A 14,308-nucleotide genomic window follows, 5' to 3' on the forward strand; every position below is an offset into this window, starting at 1 on the left:
GTTGATAAAGAGATAGTAGTATACTCGTAACAATTAGGATGACACTATGACGGTATAAAGAATGAAAAAAAAACCACGGTTAGGTGGTAGGTATATAATAATAAATAATACAATTCTGGTCGGACGGACTGCCTGCCGTGTGCCGACACAGAGGTAGCCACAGCCGTGAACTACCGCACTGTACTGTGTCTGCTGCTAATATAGACTGGTTGATATTTAAAGAGATATTAGTAGTATACAACAATACTATACTGGTGGTCAGGCACTGGTCACCACTCCTGCAGCAAAAGTGTGCACTGTTAATTAATATAATTGTACTCCTGGCTCCTGCTAACAACCTGCAGTGCTCCCCAGTCTCCCCCACAATTAATTATAAGCTTTTAATTTATACATTGATGACTGTGCAGCACACTGGGCTGAGCTGAGTGCACACAGACTGAGTCACACTGTGTGACTGACTGTGCTGTGTATCGTTTTTTTTTTCAGGCAGAGAACGGATATAGCAGAGAGAAGTGAACGGATATATTATATTAAATAAAAGTTAACTAGCAACTGCACTGGTCACTGACTGTGGTAAACTAACTCTGTCTGCGACTCTGCACAATCTCTCTCTCTCTATCTAATCTATCTCTATTCTAATGGAGAGGACGCCAGACACGTCCTCTCCCTATCAATCTCAATGCACGAGTGAAAATGGCGGCGACGCGCGGCTCCTTATATAGAATCCGAGTCTCGCGATAGAATCCGAGCCTCGCGAGAATCCGACAGCGTCATGATGACGTTCGGGCGCGCTCGGGTTAACCGAGCAAGGCGGGAAGATCCGAGTCGCTCGGACCCGTGAAAAAAAACATGAAGTTCGGGCGGGTTCGGATTCCGAGGAACCGAACCCGCTCATCTCTATTATTAACCCTTACTAATTTTCACCTGTGTGCAGCCCTGGGGTAGCTGGCCTGAGGTGACATAATGGTGTCCCGCACCCCGGACCCACACCTAGTATTAGGGACCCCCAGTGACAGAGATGCCTTGCTGTTCGGCCTGGGGGCTCAACCCTATATCTGCAGATATATGCAACTAAGATCTCTGTATTATCTGATTATTGGGGGTCATTCCGAGTTGATCGTAGCTGTGCTAAATTTAGCACAGCTACGATCAGGCACAGCTAGTCGGCCCTGCATGTCAGTGCCCTATCCCCCCCCCCACAGAAATGCAAAAGCATTGCACAATGGCGATGCTTTTGCATTTGAGGAGTAACTCCCGGCCAGCACAGCTCCTGCGGCTGGCCGGGAGAATCTCTTCGGTGCCCGGGTAGCAGCGGCTGCTTGTGACGTCATGCAGCCACTGCGGGCCGCCCCCCCAATGGTACGGCCATGCCTGCATTGGGCGGACCACCCCCCTAAATGGCTCCGCCCCCCTCCCGCCCAGCGACCGGGCAGAGGCGATCGCTAGAGAACAACGACCTTCGGCTGTCCAGCATGCACCAGCGTAGCGCACTGCGGCACCAGCGCATGCGCAGATCCGACCCGAACGCTGCATTGCGATAAACTGCAGCGAGCGATCGGGTTGGAATGACCCCCATTATGTAGTGTTATTTCTCACTCAGTGTGCATTAGGGATAGCAAAATGTTTTTCTCTTACCTGGTGTAAAACACGAGAAAGAAAATTTTAATGCACAGCACATTTGTAGAAAATAAATATTAGATCCATCAGTTAAGGAAATAGTAGATAATTGGGGGAGTAATAGACCGTTCACAATTTTTTTGTATGGATAATTAAAACGTTACATTATTTTTACCACATCTAACATCCTTCATATAGCAAATTGTTCTTCTATACAATTGTATTAAATAATGATCATCAGTTGTAAGACTCCATGATAATTAATGTGTTCATTTATTCATAATGACATTTGTGTAATAAACCTCCTAATGATAATGTGTGGACCCCTTATTCAAAAGTAAAGCATTCAGTACCTTTAATACCAAGAAATAATGACACGGAGACTTGAATTTGGCAGAAAATTGTTAGCTATTTATTGTACCCTAACCATTAGAAAACCTGTAAATTGAAAATTTTAGTTAACATGCCGATTCAGCCGGCATATGGTGGCAGAAAAAAGAACGGCTCTATTCAACTGACGCTAACCTTAAAACATTAAAATTCCAAACTATCCTAATTTAAACACAAACTATAAAATAGGTAATAGGTGCCCGACTCAGACCCCCACGGTGACTACCCACCCTGATGGGTGATGCCGCTGCCCCCGGACGGGTGGTCAAGCGGCCTTAAAAGTCAATGGAGGTGAGTGCACCTAAACCACACCAAACTGTAAATCACTGCAACTAACAAGACAAACTACAACCTGCCGTTCTTTTCCGCCAACGATTAGCCAACGATAAAACCAGACTAACAATTCAAAGCCAAGGCACTCCGTGCCAGAACCTCTACCAAACAGGGTGGGAGGGCGGGAAGGCAATTCAGCAGCAAGAGAGACCAAGCTGGCCTAGCATTCCCTATATATATTGACCCTCCCCTCTCACCATGGGCTGTACTTTCCTCACAGCTAGGTCCACCCCTCACAGGAGGTTTAACTCTCTCTATTCCTATGCAGTCATTTCGCTCTCCTAAACCTCCTAATGATAATGTGTGGACCCCTTATTCAAAAGTAAAGGATTCAGTACCTTTAATACCAAGAAATAATGACACGGAGACTTGAATTTGGCAGAAAATTGTTAGCTATTTATTGTACCCTAACCATTAGAAAACCTGTAAATTGAAAATTTTAGTTAACATGCCGATTCAGCCGGCATATGGTGGCAGAAAAAAGAACGGCTCTATTCAACTGACGCTAACCTTAAAACATTAAAATTCCAAACTATCCTAATTTAAACACAAACTATAAAATAGGTAATAGGTGCCCGACTCAGACCCCCACGGTGACTACCCACCCTGATGGGTGATGCCGCTGCCCCCGGACGGGTGGTCAAGCGGCCTTAAAAGTCAATGGAGGTGAGTGCACCTAAACCACACCAAACTGTAAATCACTGCAACTAACAAGACAAACTACAACCTGCCGTTCTTTTCCGCCAACAGCGAAAGACTCCTCCCCAGAGTCTTCGCACCGCCACCATATCCTCAACCTTACTCCTGCAACACGAGAAACAGATCCTCCAGGAAAAGCATCATCCCCTCATTGGACAGATGCACACCATCAGGCCGAAAAAGGTGACTGTCTCGAAACCGAATCCTAGGGTGGCGAACCACTTTGCCTCCGTGGGACAACACCCACTTCGCCACCGCCCCATTCACCTTCTGCCTGGCCTCATCAATCAGGCGACCGTCCGCCACACCTCGCCAACTCAACCTTGGCACCATCATAGAGAACACCAAGACACAATTGGTCCACGCTGCGGCCACACTGGCCAGATCCTTCATCATGGCCCACCGCAGCTCCAAAGATGTCCTCTTCCCCAAGTCGTTGCCACCTAAATGGACAACCAGCACCCTAGGGACTCCATGCTCGCTGACCTGACTGACTAATCTACTCTTCAGATCTTTCCACATCATCCCCCGCCAACCAAGCCAACGAACGCCATGAGCCCTAGGAAACATCTGCGCCCCCTCCGAGACCAAAAACGCATATACCAATAATAGCCCATATACCTAATTATAATGAACACTCTCTGCCCCTTCTATAACACCCTGTACTTGTATCAGTGTTGTCATGAGGAGAAACAGCGTTCAGGAGCTTCACACTGGAGTTTCTGCAGGAGAAAATGGCACCCAGTGAGTGTTCTGGCAAGTCTGAGGAGAAGCCCCGCCCTTCAGCCTCAGCAATGTGATATTTATACTGGCTGGGGATGGCACATCAGCGGCTGTACATGTATGTACCCTTTTTGCCAGTGAGAGTAAGGTTTTAAAACATGCCCTCAGAGCGCGCCCCCCTCCCGCCCCCGTGCTCTGCACCCTTGTGCTGAGAGACATGGCGCGCAGCGTCCTGCCGCTGCACGTGTACCTGTATGCCGCCAACGATAACCGGAGGATTCCCTCTCTGCAGGACTCTGGTAATATACTCACCAGCCTTCTGACTTCTGGCTCTGTTAGGGGGTGGCGGCAGTGCTGTGGGAGTGAACGCTGGCCAGGCTTGGGCTGTGTTCAGTACCCTTCAGGAGCTAATGGTGTCCTGTCAGCGGAAGCAGAACCATTAACTAATTGAGAAGTTGGTTCCTACTTCCCCCCTAAGTCCCACGAAGCAGGGAAACTGTTGCCAGCAGCTTCCCTGTAAAATAAAAAACCTAAGAAAGACTTTTTCCAGCAAAGCTTTGTAGAGCTCCACTAGTGTGCATCCAGTCTTCTGGGAACATTTTCTAAACTGAGGTCTGGAGGAGGGGCATAGAGGGAGGAGCCAGTTCACACTGTTGAAAAGTCTTAAAGTGCCGAATGCTCCTGCGGAACCGTCTATACCCCATGGTACTAAAATGGACCCCAGCATCCTTTAGGACATAAGAGAAATAACCCATTCAAACCCTAAGTCTGCAAATGTTATATCTGCCGCACCTGCAATGCACATAGGGGGTCATTCTGACCCGATCGCACGCTGCAGTTTTTCGCAGCGTAGCGATCAGGTCAGAACTGAGCATGCGCCGGCGCCGCAGTGCGCTGGTGCATTGTTGCCCGTCGCTGCGCTACGATTGCCTCTGCCTGATTGACAGGCAGAGGAGGTCGATGGGCGGGAGGGGGCGAAACGGCGGCGTTTGGCCGCCGTTTCGTGGGCACGGTCCAGCCAACGCAGGTGTGGCCAGCAGCGGCTGCGTGATGTCACACGCAGCCACTGCGGACCGGGAAGCAATGAGTAGCTCCTGGCCAGCACGCTAAAGCTGCGCTGGTCGGGAGCTACTCTTGAAGTGCAAAGGCATCGCTGCTGTGCGATGCCTTTGCATTTCTGCGGGGAAGGGGGCGGCACTGACATGCGGGGCGGACTAGCCCTGTGCTGGGCGTCCCCCCGCATGTCTGAGTCCATGATCGTAGCTGTGCTAAATTTAGCACAGCTACGATCAACTCGGAATGACCCCCATGTTTTTGCCCAACTGCTAACAAATTTGCTGCTACGATGAGGTCTGAATTACCCCCTTAGATACATAACTGTACTACATAAACGCTGACTACATATTAATGGGAGACTTTGTGTGGATGATGCTGGATACCTGACATACTAAGTCCTGTGAGTGCCGCAGCTGCTATTTTTTTTATATTAACCCATCTTATCTGTTGGCACCCAAGCACTACTTTTGGAACTGTCTATGAGTGCCAACCACCATTGAACTGTTATACATATATATACACACATACAGTAGCACATACACACAGCATACTTACAAACACACAGCATACATACACACATACACAAACATAGCATCAACACACACACACACACACACACACACACACACACACACACACACACACACCAATAATCGAAAGCACAGCCTCCCCCTGCGGTAATCGGTAATCAGTATGTGACTCACCCAGCCGCTACCTTGCGCCTCACCCGGCTCTGTCTCTAAGCTCCACGCAAGCACTGGCTGAGATGAGCTCATGTCGACCTTTAGACCTGTCGACCTAGCACATGTCGACCTAGAAACCCTGTCGACCTTCCATCCATGTCGACCTAGTGACTGTCGACCTATAGTGGTCGACCTAAACATTGTCGACCTAGACACTGTCGATTTGATGAACCACACCCCTCCACTTGCCTCTCTTTATACAGTTTCTGTGTTGTTCCATAGATATGTCTATAGTTACTGTACCAATGATATGTCATATTTTGCTGTTGCTTTGTATATACCCACCAAGGCCCTAACTGTGTGGAGTTTGTATAGTCTCCTCGTGCTTGTGTGGGTTTCCTCCGGGAACTCCGGTTTCCTCCCACAATCCAAAAATATACTGGTGGGTTAATTGGCTCCTGACAAAAAAAATTAACCCTAGCGTGGATGTGTGTGCATGTACATGTGGTAGGGAATATAGATTGTAAGCTCCACTGGGGCAGGGACTGATGTGAATGGCCAAATATTCTCTGTAAAGCGCTGCGGAATATGTGTGCGCTCTATAAATAACTGGTAATTAATAAATAAATAATAAATAAATATACTGTACTCTAGGCTGCTGCAGAAACTTTGTGTATTTGTGGTGCAATACTTTGTGCCTCTTTTAAAGGAAGGTTATAACATGATTAATTCAGTGTTTTCCACTGGTTATATATTTTTCTATCATTTCTTTTGCAGTCCTCCAAACGCTGTAGAACCTACAGATGATTATGAATGTAAGTTTTCATATTAAAGACATTCTACTTGCACATTATATACAACATTAGCTTACTGGAACTACTAACTTCTCCTTACATTCCAACATACGGAAGAGGGACTCTCTGTACATACGGTAGTCAAAAAAGAGTGTCTGGAAACTGGGCATGGCCTCACATCACTGTTTACTTTACTCAGGAGTTGTGCCCAGTGCTTCCTACTGTACTGTTTGTGCAGAGCAGAGGTGAGAGGGTTCTCCTTCAATCTCTCTTCTCCAGTGGTGGGGCCTGCGACCCACAGGTGAGGTAGCTAGACAGTGTCCAAAAAGTGGGACTGTCCCATCTAAAACAGGATAATTGGGGATTATGGCTTTCTGCAAAGATAAATGCATTAGTTCAATATTTTGAATAAATGAAACAATTTTGAAGCTTCAACTGACTTGGACCCACTCACCTTAGTTTTGTTATGTACTGATTTTGCCTATGCAATGTCAGGGATCAAAGGCAAACACAAGATTAATGAGCACACTAGTGAAGACTGAAAAACCGATTAAAAGGGAATGGTAACAGCAGAGATCCAACACCACAGATGACTAAATGAATAATTACACCCTGTTAGGGTACAGAGTCACATGTATATCAATGATCTATTTACAGAGTCAGACAAATAACAGGCTTCCAAACCTATAACAGAACAGTTACAAGGGGCATAAACAGAGGCAGACTTTAAAAACAGGAGGCCCGGAAATTCATTGTGCTATTAACCCCTCCACTGATAAAGCTTTTCTCACCCCTGTGCTGATCCTATTTTGAGCATTTTTGGGCTGGTCACATTCCAGCATTAATATCAGTAATATGTTTATGCAGTACCGATCTGGGAGTAATGATTGAGTCTAGAACATTCTCACTGAGCACATACTCACTGAGCACATTCTAGTACGTAGATTACTTTTTCAAAGACATGAAAGCAAGTGAGTATTGGCTAGATAGGTGGTTATTTATAAATGAAGCTATGTTCATATGGATAGTAATGTCACATATGGATGGTGGTTCATTCACAATGTTATCATTCTTGGCTTTTTATTTAATTTTTCACTACTTACCGTGGTTGACTTACAGTATATTTGTGGATTTCACAGCTACTCAACTGATTTTAATAATGCACTACTTACCAGAGTTTGCTGTCACATTAAAAACATAAAATGTGAATTTAACACCTAAAGTGAAGATCTGACGATGGTGCCTCTAAAGCTTGGTACAGATTTGTCCAATCCTCAGGAGATCCGACTCCTGACCCAAATTTGGATGCATGTCAGGTCTCTTAGTTTTTAAACATGCGGAAGTTGTGGGGAGGCGGTGGCCATGCAAAAGATCTTAAAATTATTACAACTTTCTATGTCCTGTTTTTATTTGAAATACAGGTGCCAGCAGGCCCTTAATGTCTGGGCATGCCAGCACTTGTGTTTCTCCAAGTACTGGCATGCCGGGGCTGGCTTGCTGGGACCTGTAGAACATCTGTAAAGAACAGTATTAATAGAATATCATAAACCCTGCATCCACCAACCCAGAGCTGGTTGTTTCTCCGGAGGGGGCAGTATTGTCCTTGTGGAAGTGCAATAAAGTTGATGATCTGTATAAGACCATAGAGCTGGAAGGTATCTGTTTATTTGTATAGTCCATTTGAATATGGTAACATTTTTACTCAATAAATGCTGTGACTCTCAAGACAACAGTGAGCAAAGTTGTCATGAATTTTTGTATTTCAAGGTTATGGGAGCTGGGGGGAGATTGGAGTCAACAGCTTTTACTGTAGCTTATCATGGTTTTTGGAATGGGTTTGAAAGTTATTGGGATGTTGGCAGAAGGTCTTTAAGGCAGCAGCTAGACCCACTTCAGACAATGTAGCCTCTAACGTCATGAGACCAAGTGAACCATGGGATACACCATGTGAACCATGATGGCATGGAGAAAAACAAGGTTGGTGGGCTATCAGTTTTACTATCCATGTTAATATCTATTGCCTTTACAGTGATCGTGCTGAGCAGAAAAAATTGTGGGTCCTGGGGACCCCTCACTTTAAAAAATTGGGGTCCTACTTCACAGTTTCTGGGTCCCATAGCAATGTATGCTTTTGAGCTCCCCTTATGCCTCCCCACATAGCATTAGACCACCCCACATGGTAGATAGCAGTTATGGCAGTATTGGGAGGCAAATAGGGGGTTAGTTGCAGGTAGTACTGTAGGCAGTGTTAGGGGAAGGGAGGCATCAGTACCCAGGATTCGGTGCTTCCTGCTCCCCATCAACTTTAAAGATCAGCTTCTCTGTGTCCTTCTTGAAGCCCTACCGCTATAACACGAGGTGTGTGCGTATGCTGGGCACTGTCTGAGTATGGGGTGGGTGCGTATGCTGGGCACTGCTTTGGTTTGGGGATTGTTTGTGTGTATCCTGAGCACTGTGTGGGTGTGGCAATTGTGTCTATGCTGAGCACTGTGTGTGGCTATGGGATTTTATGTTTACTGGTCACTGTGTATGGGGGGATGTATCCTGGGCACTGTGGGTATTGAGTACCCATATGCTAGGCGCTGCGGGGGGGGGTGTATAATGAGCACTGTGTGGGTATAGGTTGTGCGTATGATGGCCACTGTGCGGGTGTGTGGGTATAGAGGGTGCTATGAGCATTGTAAGTGTGTATAATGAGTACTGTGTGGGTATAGAGTGTTATGAGAGCTGTGGGGGGTGTATAATAGGCACTGTGTGGTATATGGGGGGGTGTATACTGGGCATTGTGTGGGTTTAGAGGGTTTTTATGAGCTCTGAGGGGTGTATAATGAGCACTGTGTGGGAATGGGGTGTGTGTATGATGGGCACTGTGGGGGTGTGAATACTGAGCACTATGTGGGTATGGGAGTGTTTATAATGGGCACTGTGTGGGTGTGTGGGGTAGAATGGGTGCAGTAGAGGTGGAAGGGGGTAGGATAGGTGCAGTACTGGTAGCAGGATGGGAGCAGTAGTGGTAGCAGGATGGGTGCAGTAGTGGTGGTAGCAGGGGACAGGATGGGTGCAGTAGTGGTAGGAGGTAGGATAGGTGCAGTAGTGGTAACAAGGGGTAGGATAGGTGCAGTAGTGGTGGTAGCAGGGGGCAGGATGGGTGCAGTAGTGGTGGTAGCAGGGGGCAGGATGGGTGCAGTAGTGGTGGTAGCAGAATGGGTGCAGTAGTGGTAGGGGGTAGGATAGGTGCAGTACTGGTAGCAGGATGGGAGCAGTAGTGGTAGCAGGATGGGTGCAGTAGTGGTGGTAGCAGGGGACAGGATGGGTGCAGTAGTGGTAGGAGGTAGGATAGGTGCAGTAGTGGTAACAAGGGGTAGGATAGGTGCAGTAGTGGTGGTAGCAGGGGGCAGGATGGGTGCAGTAGTGGTGGTAGCAGGGGGCAGGATGGGTGCAGTAGTGGTGGTAGCAGGGGGCAGGATGGGTGCAGTAGTGGTGGTAGCAGGGGGCAGGATGGGTGCAGTAGTGGTGGTAGCAGAATGGGTGCAGTAGTGGTAGGGGGTAGGATAGGTGCAGTAGTGGTAGCAGGGGGTAGGATAGGTGCAGTAGTGGTAGGGGGTAGGATAGGTGCAGTAGTGGTAGCAGGTGGTAAGATAGGTGCAGCAGTGGTAGGGGGCAGGATGGGTGCAGTAGTGTTGGTAGCAGGGGGCATGATGGGTGCAGTAGTGGTGGTAGCAGAGGGCAGGATGGGTGCAGTAGTGGTGGTAGCAGGGGGTAGGATGGGTGCAGTAGTGGTGGTAGCAGGGGGCAGGATGGGTGCAGTAGTGGTATGGGGCAGGATAGGTGCAGTAGTGGTAGCAGGGGGTAAGATAGGTGCAGCAGTGGTAGGGGGCAGGATGGGTGCAGTAGTGGTGGTAGCAGGGGGCAGGATGGGTGCAGTAGTGGTAGGGGGTAGGATAGGTGCAGTAGTGGTAGCAGGGGGTAAGATAGGTGCAGGATGGGTGCAGTAGTGGTAGCAGGGGGCAGGATGTGTGCATTAGTAGTTGGGAGTGGAACGGACGCTGGGGGAATAAGATGCAGCGTTACAGGAAGCGCACCTAGTTTCCCGCCTGCACCCTCACAGGTATAATGTGCAGGTATTGGCCATGTTATTAAATACATATAGGAAAGGCCCACCCGCACGTTCGTGAAACGAAAGATTTATCACCATTCCCCCAGGTCGCATTATTTATCACTCGTGACAGCCGCCCGCATGTATGTGAAACTGTAGATTGATCACTCGCCAGTAACTACCCGCATGTCTGTGAACCATCAGATTGTCTCATTAATCCCAGACCCCGCGCTCTCTTCTTGAGCCCTCGTGCAGCGCTCTGACCTCTTGATACTTTGCGGTCGTGGTGCCCGACCGCACTGACATGTTCCGCTCGGCCCCAGCTCATGTTCTCTGCAGCAGACCCACCGGGTTGCCCGTGGTGAAGGCGCTCCTCTCCTTCTCATCGGCTCCCTCCTGCATCTTCCATACCCCTGTCATCGTGATGTCCCCGCCCAGTTGCCAGCTGCACATTCAATGGGTTGGAGGCAGGGTAGGGAGGAGGGACAGACGTCTCAGGTGGCGCTTGCATTGGGAGACGCTGCCGGCAGCGATTGGATGTTGAGAAGCTGCCAGCGGCTATTGGCTGGTGAGGCAGGGCTTGGGGATTTCTATTGGCTGTGAGGCAGCGGTCGGCAAAAAACAGCGCGTCCTGCGGGACCCGCTCACTTTTAAAATCCGAGTCCCTCACTGCCCGTAGCGCATAAAAATGCGCCATAGCGCTTATATTGCGATCACTGCCTTTAGTTACCTGTGATGAGCAAAGTGAGCCACTGAGCCTAAAGTGTGGTGAGCGAAGCGAGCCCACGAGAGTACACTACTGGAGACTCTCGATCAGTTCATAATGCAAACTAATCCTTTCAGTGTTCATATTTCTGTTTAATGTAGGGGTTCTAAATGTGTCAATGGCAATGTGTAAAACAAAAATAAAGTTTAAAGAAAAAATAAATAAATTCTATTCTCCTTTTCCGGTAATTGAACCCGGGACCATGAGCATGGCACCCAGTCAAGCTACCGCTAATCCACAGAAATATTGTTTTGTCAGTGCGCAACCTCTTCATTCAATTAATACTGTAGACAGCCTACCTACCCCCCCGGGAGCAGGGGCGCCCCTAGGCACAACAGTAACGGCTGTTAACTGCCTAATTTTAATATTTTTATTGATTGGTTATAAGCCCTCAATAGAATAGTAAAGAAAAAGCCACTAACTATAAAAAAAAATATTTTTAATTATGTATACATATTTACTAAGTAGGACTGCTTGCAGGGGCAGTATGGGCATGTCCTACTCATTTACTCTCCATTCAAGATAGCATATGTTACAGCCCAGTGGAAATATTTTGCAGTTACTGGTACTTTTTGGGCTGCCAGTACCAACACAAGCATACAAGTGCCGCCCCCAAATAAGTGCCTCCCCTAGGCATATGCCTCACGTGCCCAATGGGAAATTCGCCACTGCCCAGGAGACTTCTCATTTCACAGACAGGGAGGACAGCTTAAATGAGTTAACAAAACAATATGTAAATTAAGAGCTCATGCCAGCTCTGGTTAGGGGAATGGACTCAGAGAGAGGTCACAATCAATGTTTTTAAATGTTACTTTGCTTGCTGCATACAGTAGTGAAAGGGATTGCAAGTGATCCAGCCCCAAGTATACAGTATACTGTATGCAGGAACTACTTATACACTACTGATGGTGTGTCGCAGGTGCTCCATCAGTTCATAATGCAAACTTATTTTTATCTCCATCCGCTGCTATTGTTTTCAGCACTGTAGTTTTGATTAGTGGAGCAATTGCCACCCAGTGGTGAAACATGCTGAAGATATTCTTGCATCTTAGGGGACTATTCAATGCCTGTCGGATCCGCTCTGACGGAGAGGATCCGAAAGTTCAGTATTCACTTTGCGGGGAATTCCGTCAGGTTTTTGCCCGTTCTTGACAATGCTGATCCGATTTTTTTTAATGTCGGATTGACATTGTCGAAAACGGGCCAAAAAACTGTCGGAATCACCCGCAAATCTGACATAACACTTGGATCCGCGGCTAATCCGCCAAGCCACATGTTTTCCGACAAGTCGTGTTTTTAACAAAGCCGGAAAAACGGCACTATAATTGAATAGGTCGAATACAAATTCATGTCGTTTTTCCGACTTTTTAAAAAATCCGACAGTAATTGGATAGACCATATAGTATGCCTTCGCACACCATACTATTCCAACCAGCGCTAACTTATGCCGCGACTAAAATGTGTATACAGCAATGATGAGTGTGGCTACATCTGTATGTTCCATAGTTCACGTGGTCTACTGTAAGTTTGAGGCAACATTCAGTGAATGGAAGATAGACACAACTGGTATTACAATTTTATGCATTTTCACTTGTCAAATAATGTCAGGGTCCAGGGATCCCAGGTGAACACAACATATTGGGTAAAAAAATAATAACTAAGGTACCTAAGAGATAGGATAGATAAATCAGAAATAAATTCTTAGACCTCATCATTCCAAAGACAAATTTTGCCATACAATGTTTATTTCTAAGTTAAGGAGGGTGAGGTAGGTAAGGTGTGTTTGCTCTAGCTGCCATGCCACAGAAACTACAAGAACATTGAATATATGCTTTATTATATGGTAAACATTGTTGAAGGGGTAAAAGCAGACAAGTCTGACAATACCGTAGGTGTTACTACCTGATATAGCTGCTTGACACATAACAGCTTTTTTAAATATTGTCATCATTTGTATTTTTACAAACCCATCAAAATGCTATTTTAATAAAATCTGCAATTTGTCTTAAAAAAAAGTGTGTTAATTACCTATTATCCATGTTCCTTTAGGTACTCCCTATGCAGTGAGTGAAAGAAGGGAGGAGAATCCAAGAATTTTGTACGCACTTGCACAATCACCAAAGCTAGCATCAGAATATTCAGAAGTGGAGCTGAAATCTTTGGTTGCACCCAGAGATTGATTTAGACCTCACGGGGCCCTAAGCAAGATACCGATTTAGGCCCCCTCCCTCAAACAATAAATAGCACTATATTTTCATTCCTGATTTATGCCTCTTACATTATTTGTTATTTTTCCTCCTTATATTCTGTTACAATATACTTGTTTCCCCCTTCACTGATTGCACCATGTCCCCTCACCTCTAACTTCCATTATTACACCACTTAGTTACTGCATTTTAGATTAGAGATGAGCGGGTTCGGTTTCTCTGAATCCGAACCCGCCAGAACTTCATGTTTTTTTTCACGGGTCCGAGCGACTCGGATCTTCCCGCCTTGCTCGGTTAACCCGAGCGCGCCCGAACGTCATCATGACGCTGTCGGATTCTCGCGAGGCTCGGATTCTATCGCGAGACTCGGATTCTATATAAGGAGCCGCGCGTCGCCGCCATTTTCACACGTGCATTGAGATTGATAGGGAGAGGACGTGGCTGGCGTCCTCTCCGTTTAGAATAGATTAGAGAGACACTTGATTTACTAATTTTGGGGAGCATTAGGAGTACTCAGTACAGTGCAGAGTTTTGCTGATAGTGACCACCAGTTTTATTTATAATCCGTTCTCTGCCTGAAAAAAGCGATACACAGCACACAGTGACTCAGTCACATACCATATCTGTGTGCACTGCTCAGGCTCAGGCCAGTGTGCTGCATCATCTATTATCTATATATAATATTATATATATCTGTCTGACTGCTCAGCTCACACAGCTTATAATTGTGGGGGAGACTGGGGAGCACTACTGCAGTGCCAGTTATAGGTTATAGCAGGAGCCAGGAGTACATAATATATTATATAGTGAGTGACCACCAGACACACAGTGCAGTTTATTTAATATATCCGTTCTCTGCCTGAAAAAAGCGATACACACAGTGACTCAGTCAGTCACATACCATATCTGTGTGCACTGCTCAGGCTCAGGCCAGTGTGCTGCAT

At 46.8% G+C, this 14,308-nt stretch overlaps 1 protein-coding gene across 3 annotated transcripts in view; it reads left to right on the top strand.

The window, feature by feature from the left end:
• LOC134935215 (uncharacterized) overlaps window positions 1-13,421 on the top strand; it is a 196,130-nt gene extending 182,709 nt beyond the window's left edge. For 2 of the 3 annotated variants that reach the window (XM_063930415.1, XM_063930416.1), the window contains 2 exons: window positions 6,279-6,316; window positions 13,207-13,421. In XM_063930415.1, coding sequence (XP_063786485.1) covers window positions 6,279-6,316; window positions 13,207-13,337 — 169 coding nt within the window. In that variant the 3' untranslated portion in view covers window positions 13,338-13,421. The remainder of the gene's footprint in view (window positions 1-6,278; window positions 6,317-13,206) is intronic. The other variant, XM_063930417.1, reaches the window with a different exon arrangement.
• The last annotated feature ends 887 nt before the right edge of the window (window positions 13,422-14,308 follow it).

The sequence above is a fragment of the Pseudophryne corroboree genome, chromosome 6, assembly GCF_028390025.1.
Source record: "Pseudophryne corroboree isolate aPseCor3 chromosome 6, aPseCor3.hap2, whole genome shotgun sequence".
Classification (NCBI taxonomy): domain Eukaryota; kingdom Metazoa; phylum Chordata; class Amphibia; order Anura; family Myobatrachidae; genus Pseudophryne; species Pseudophryne corroboree.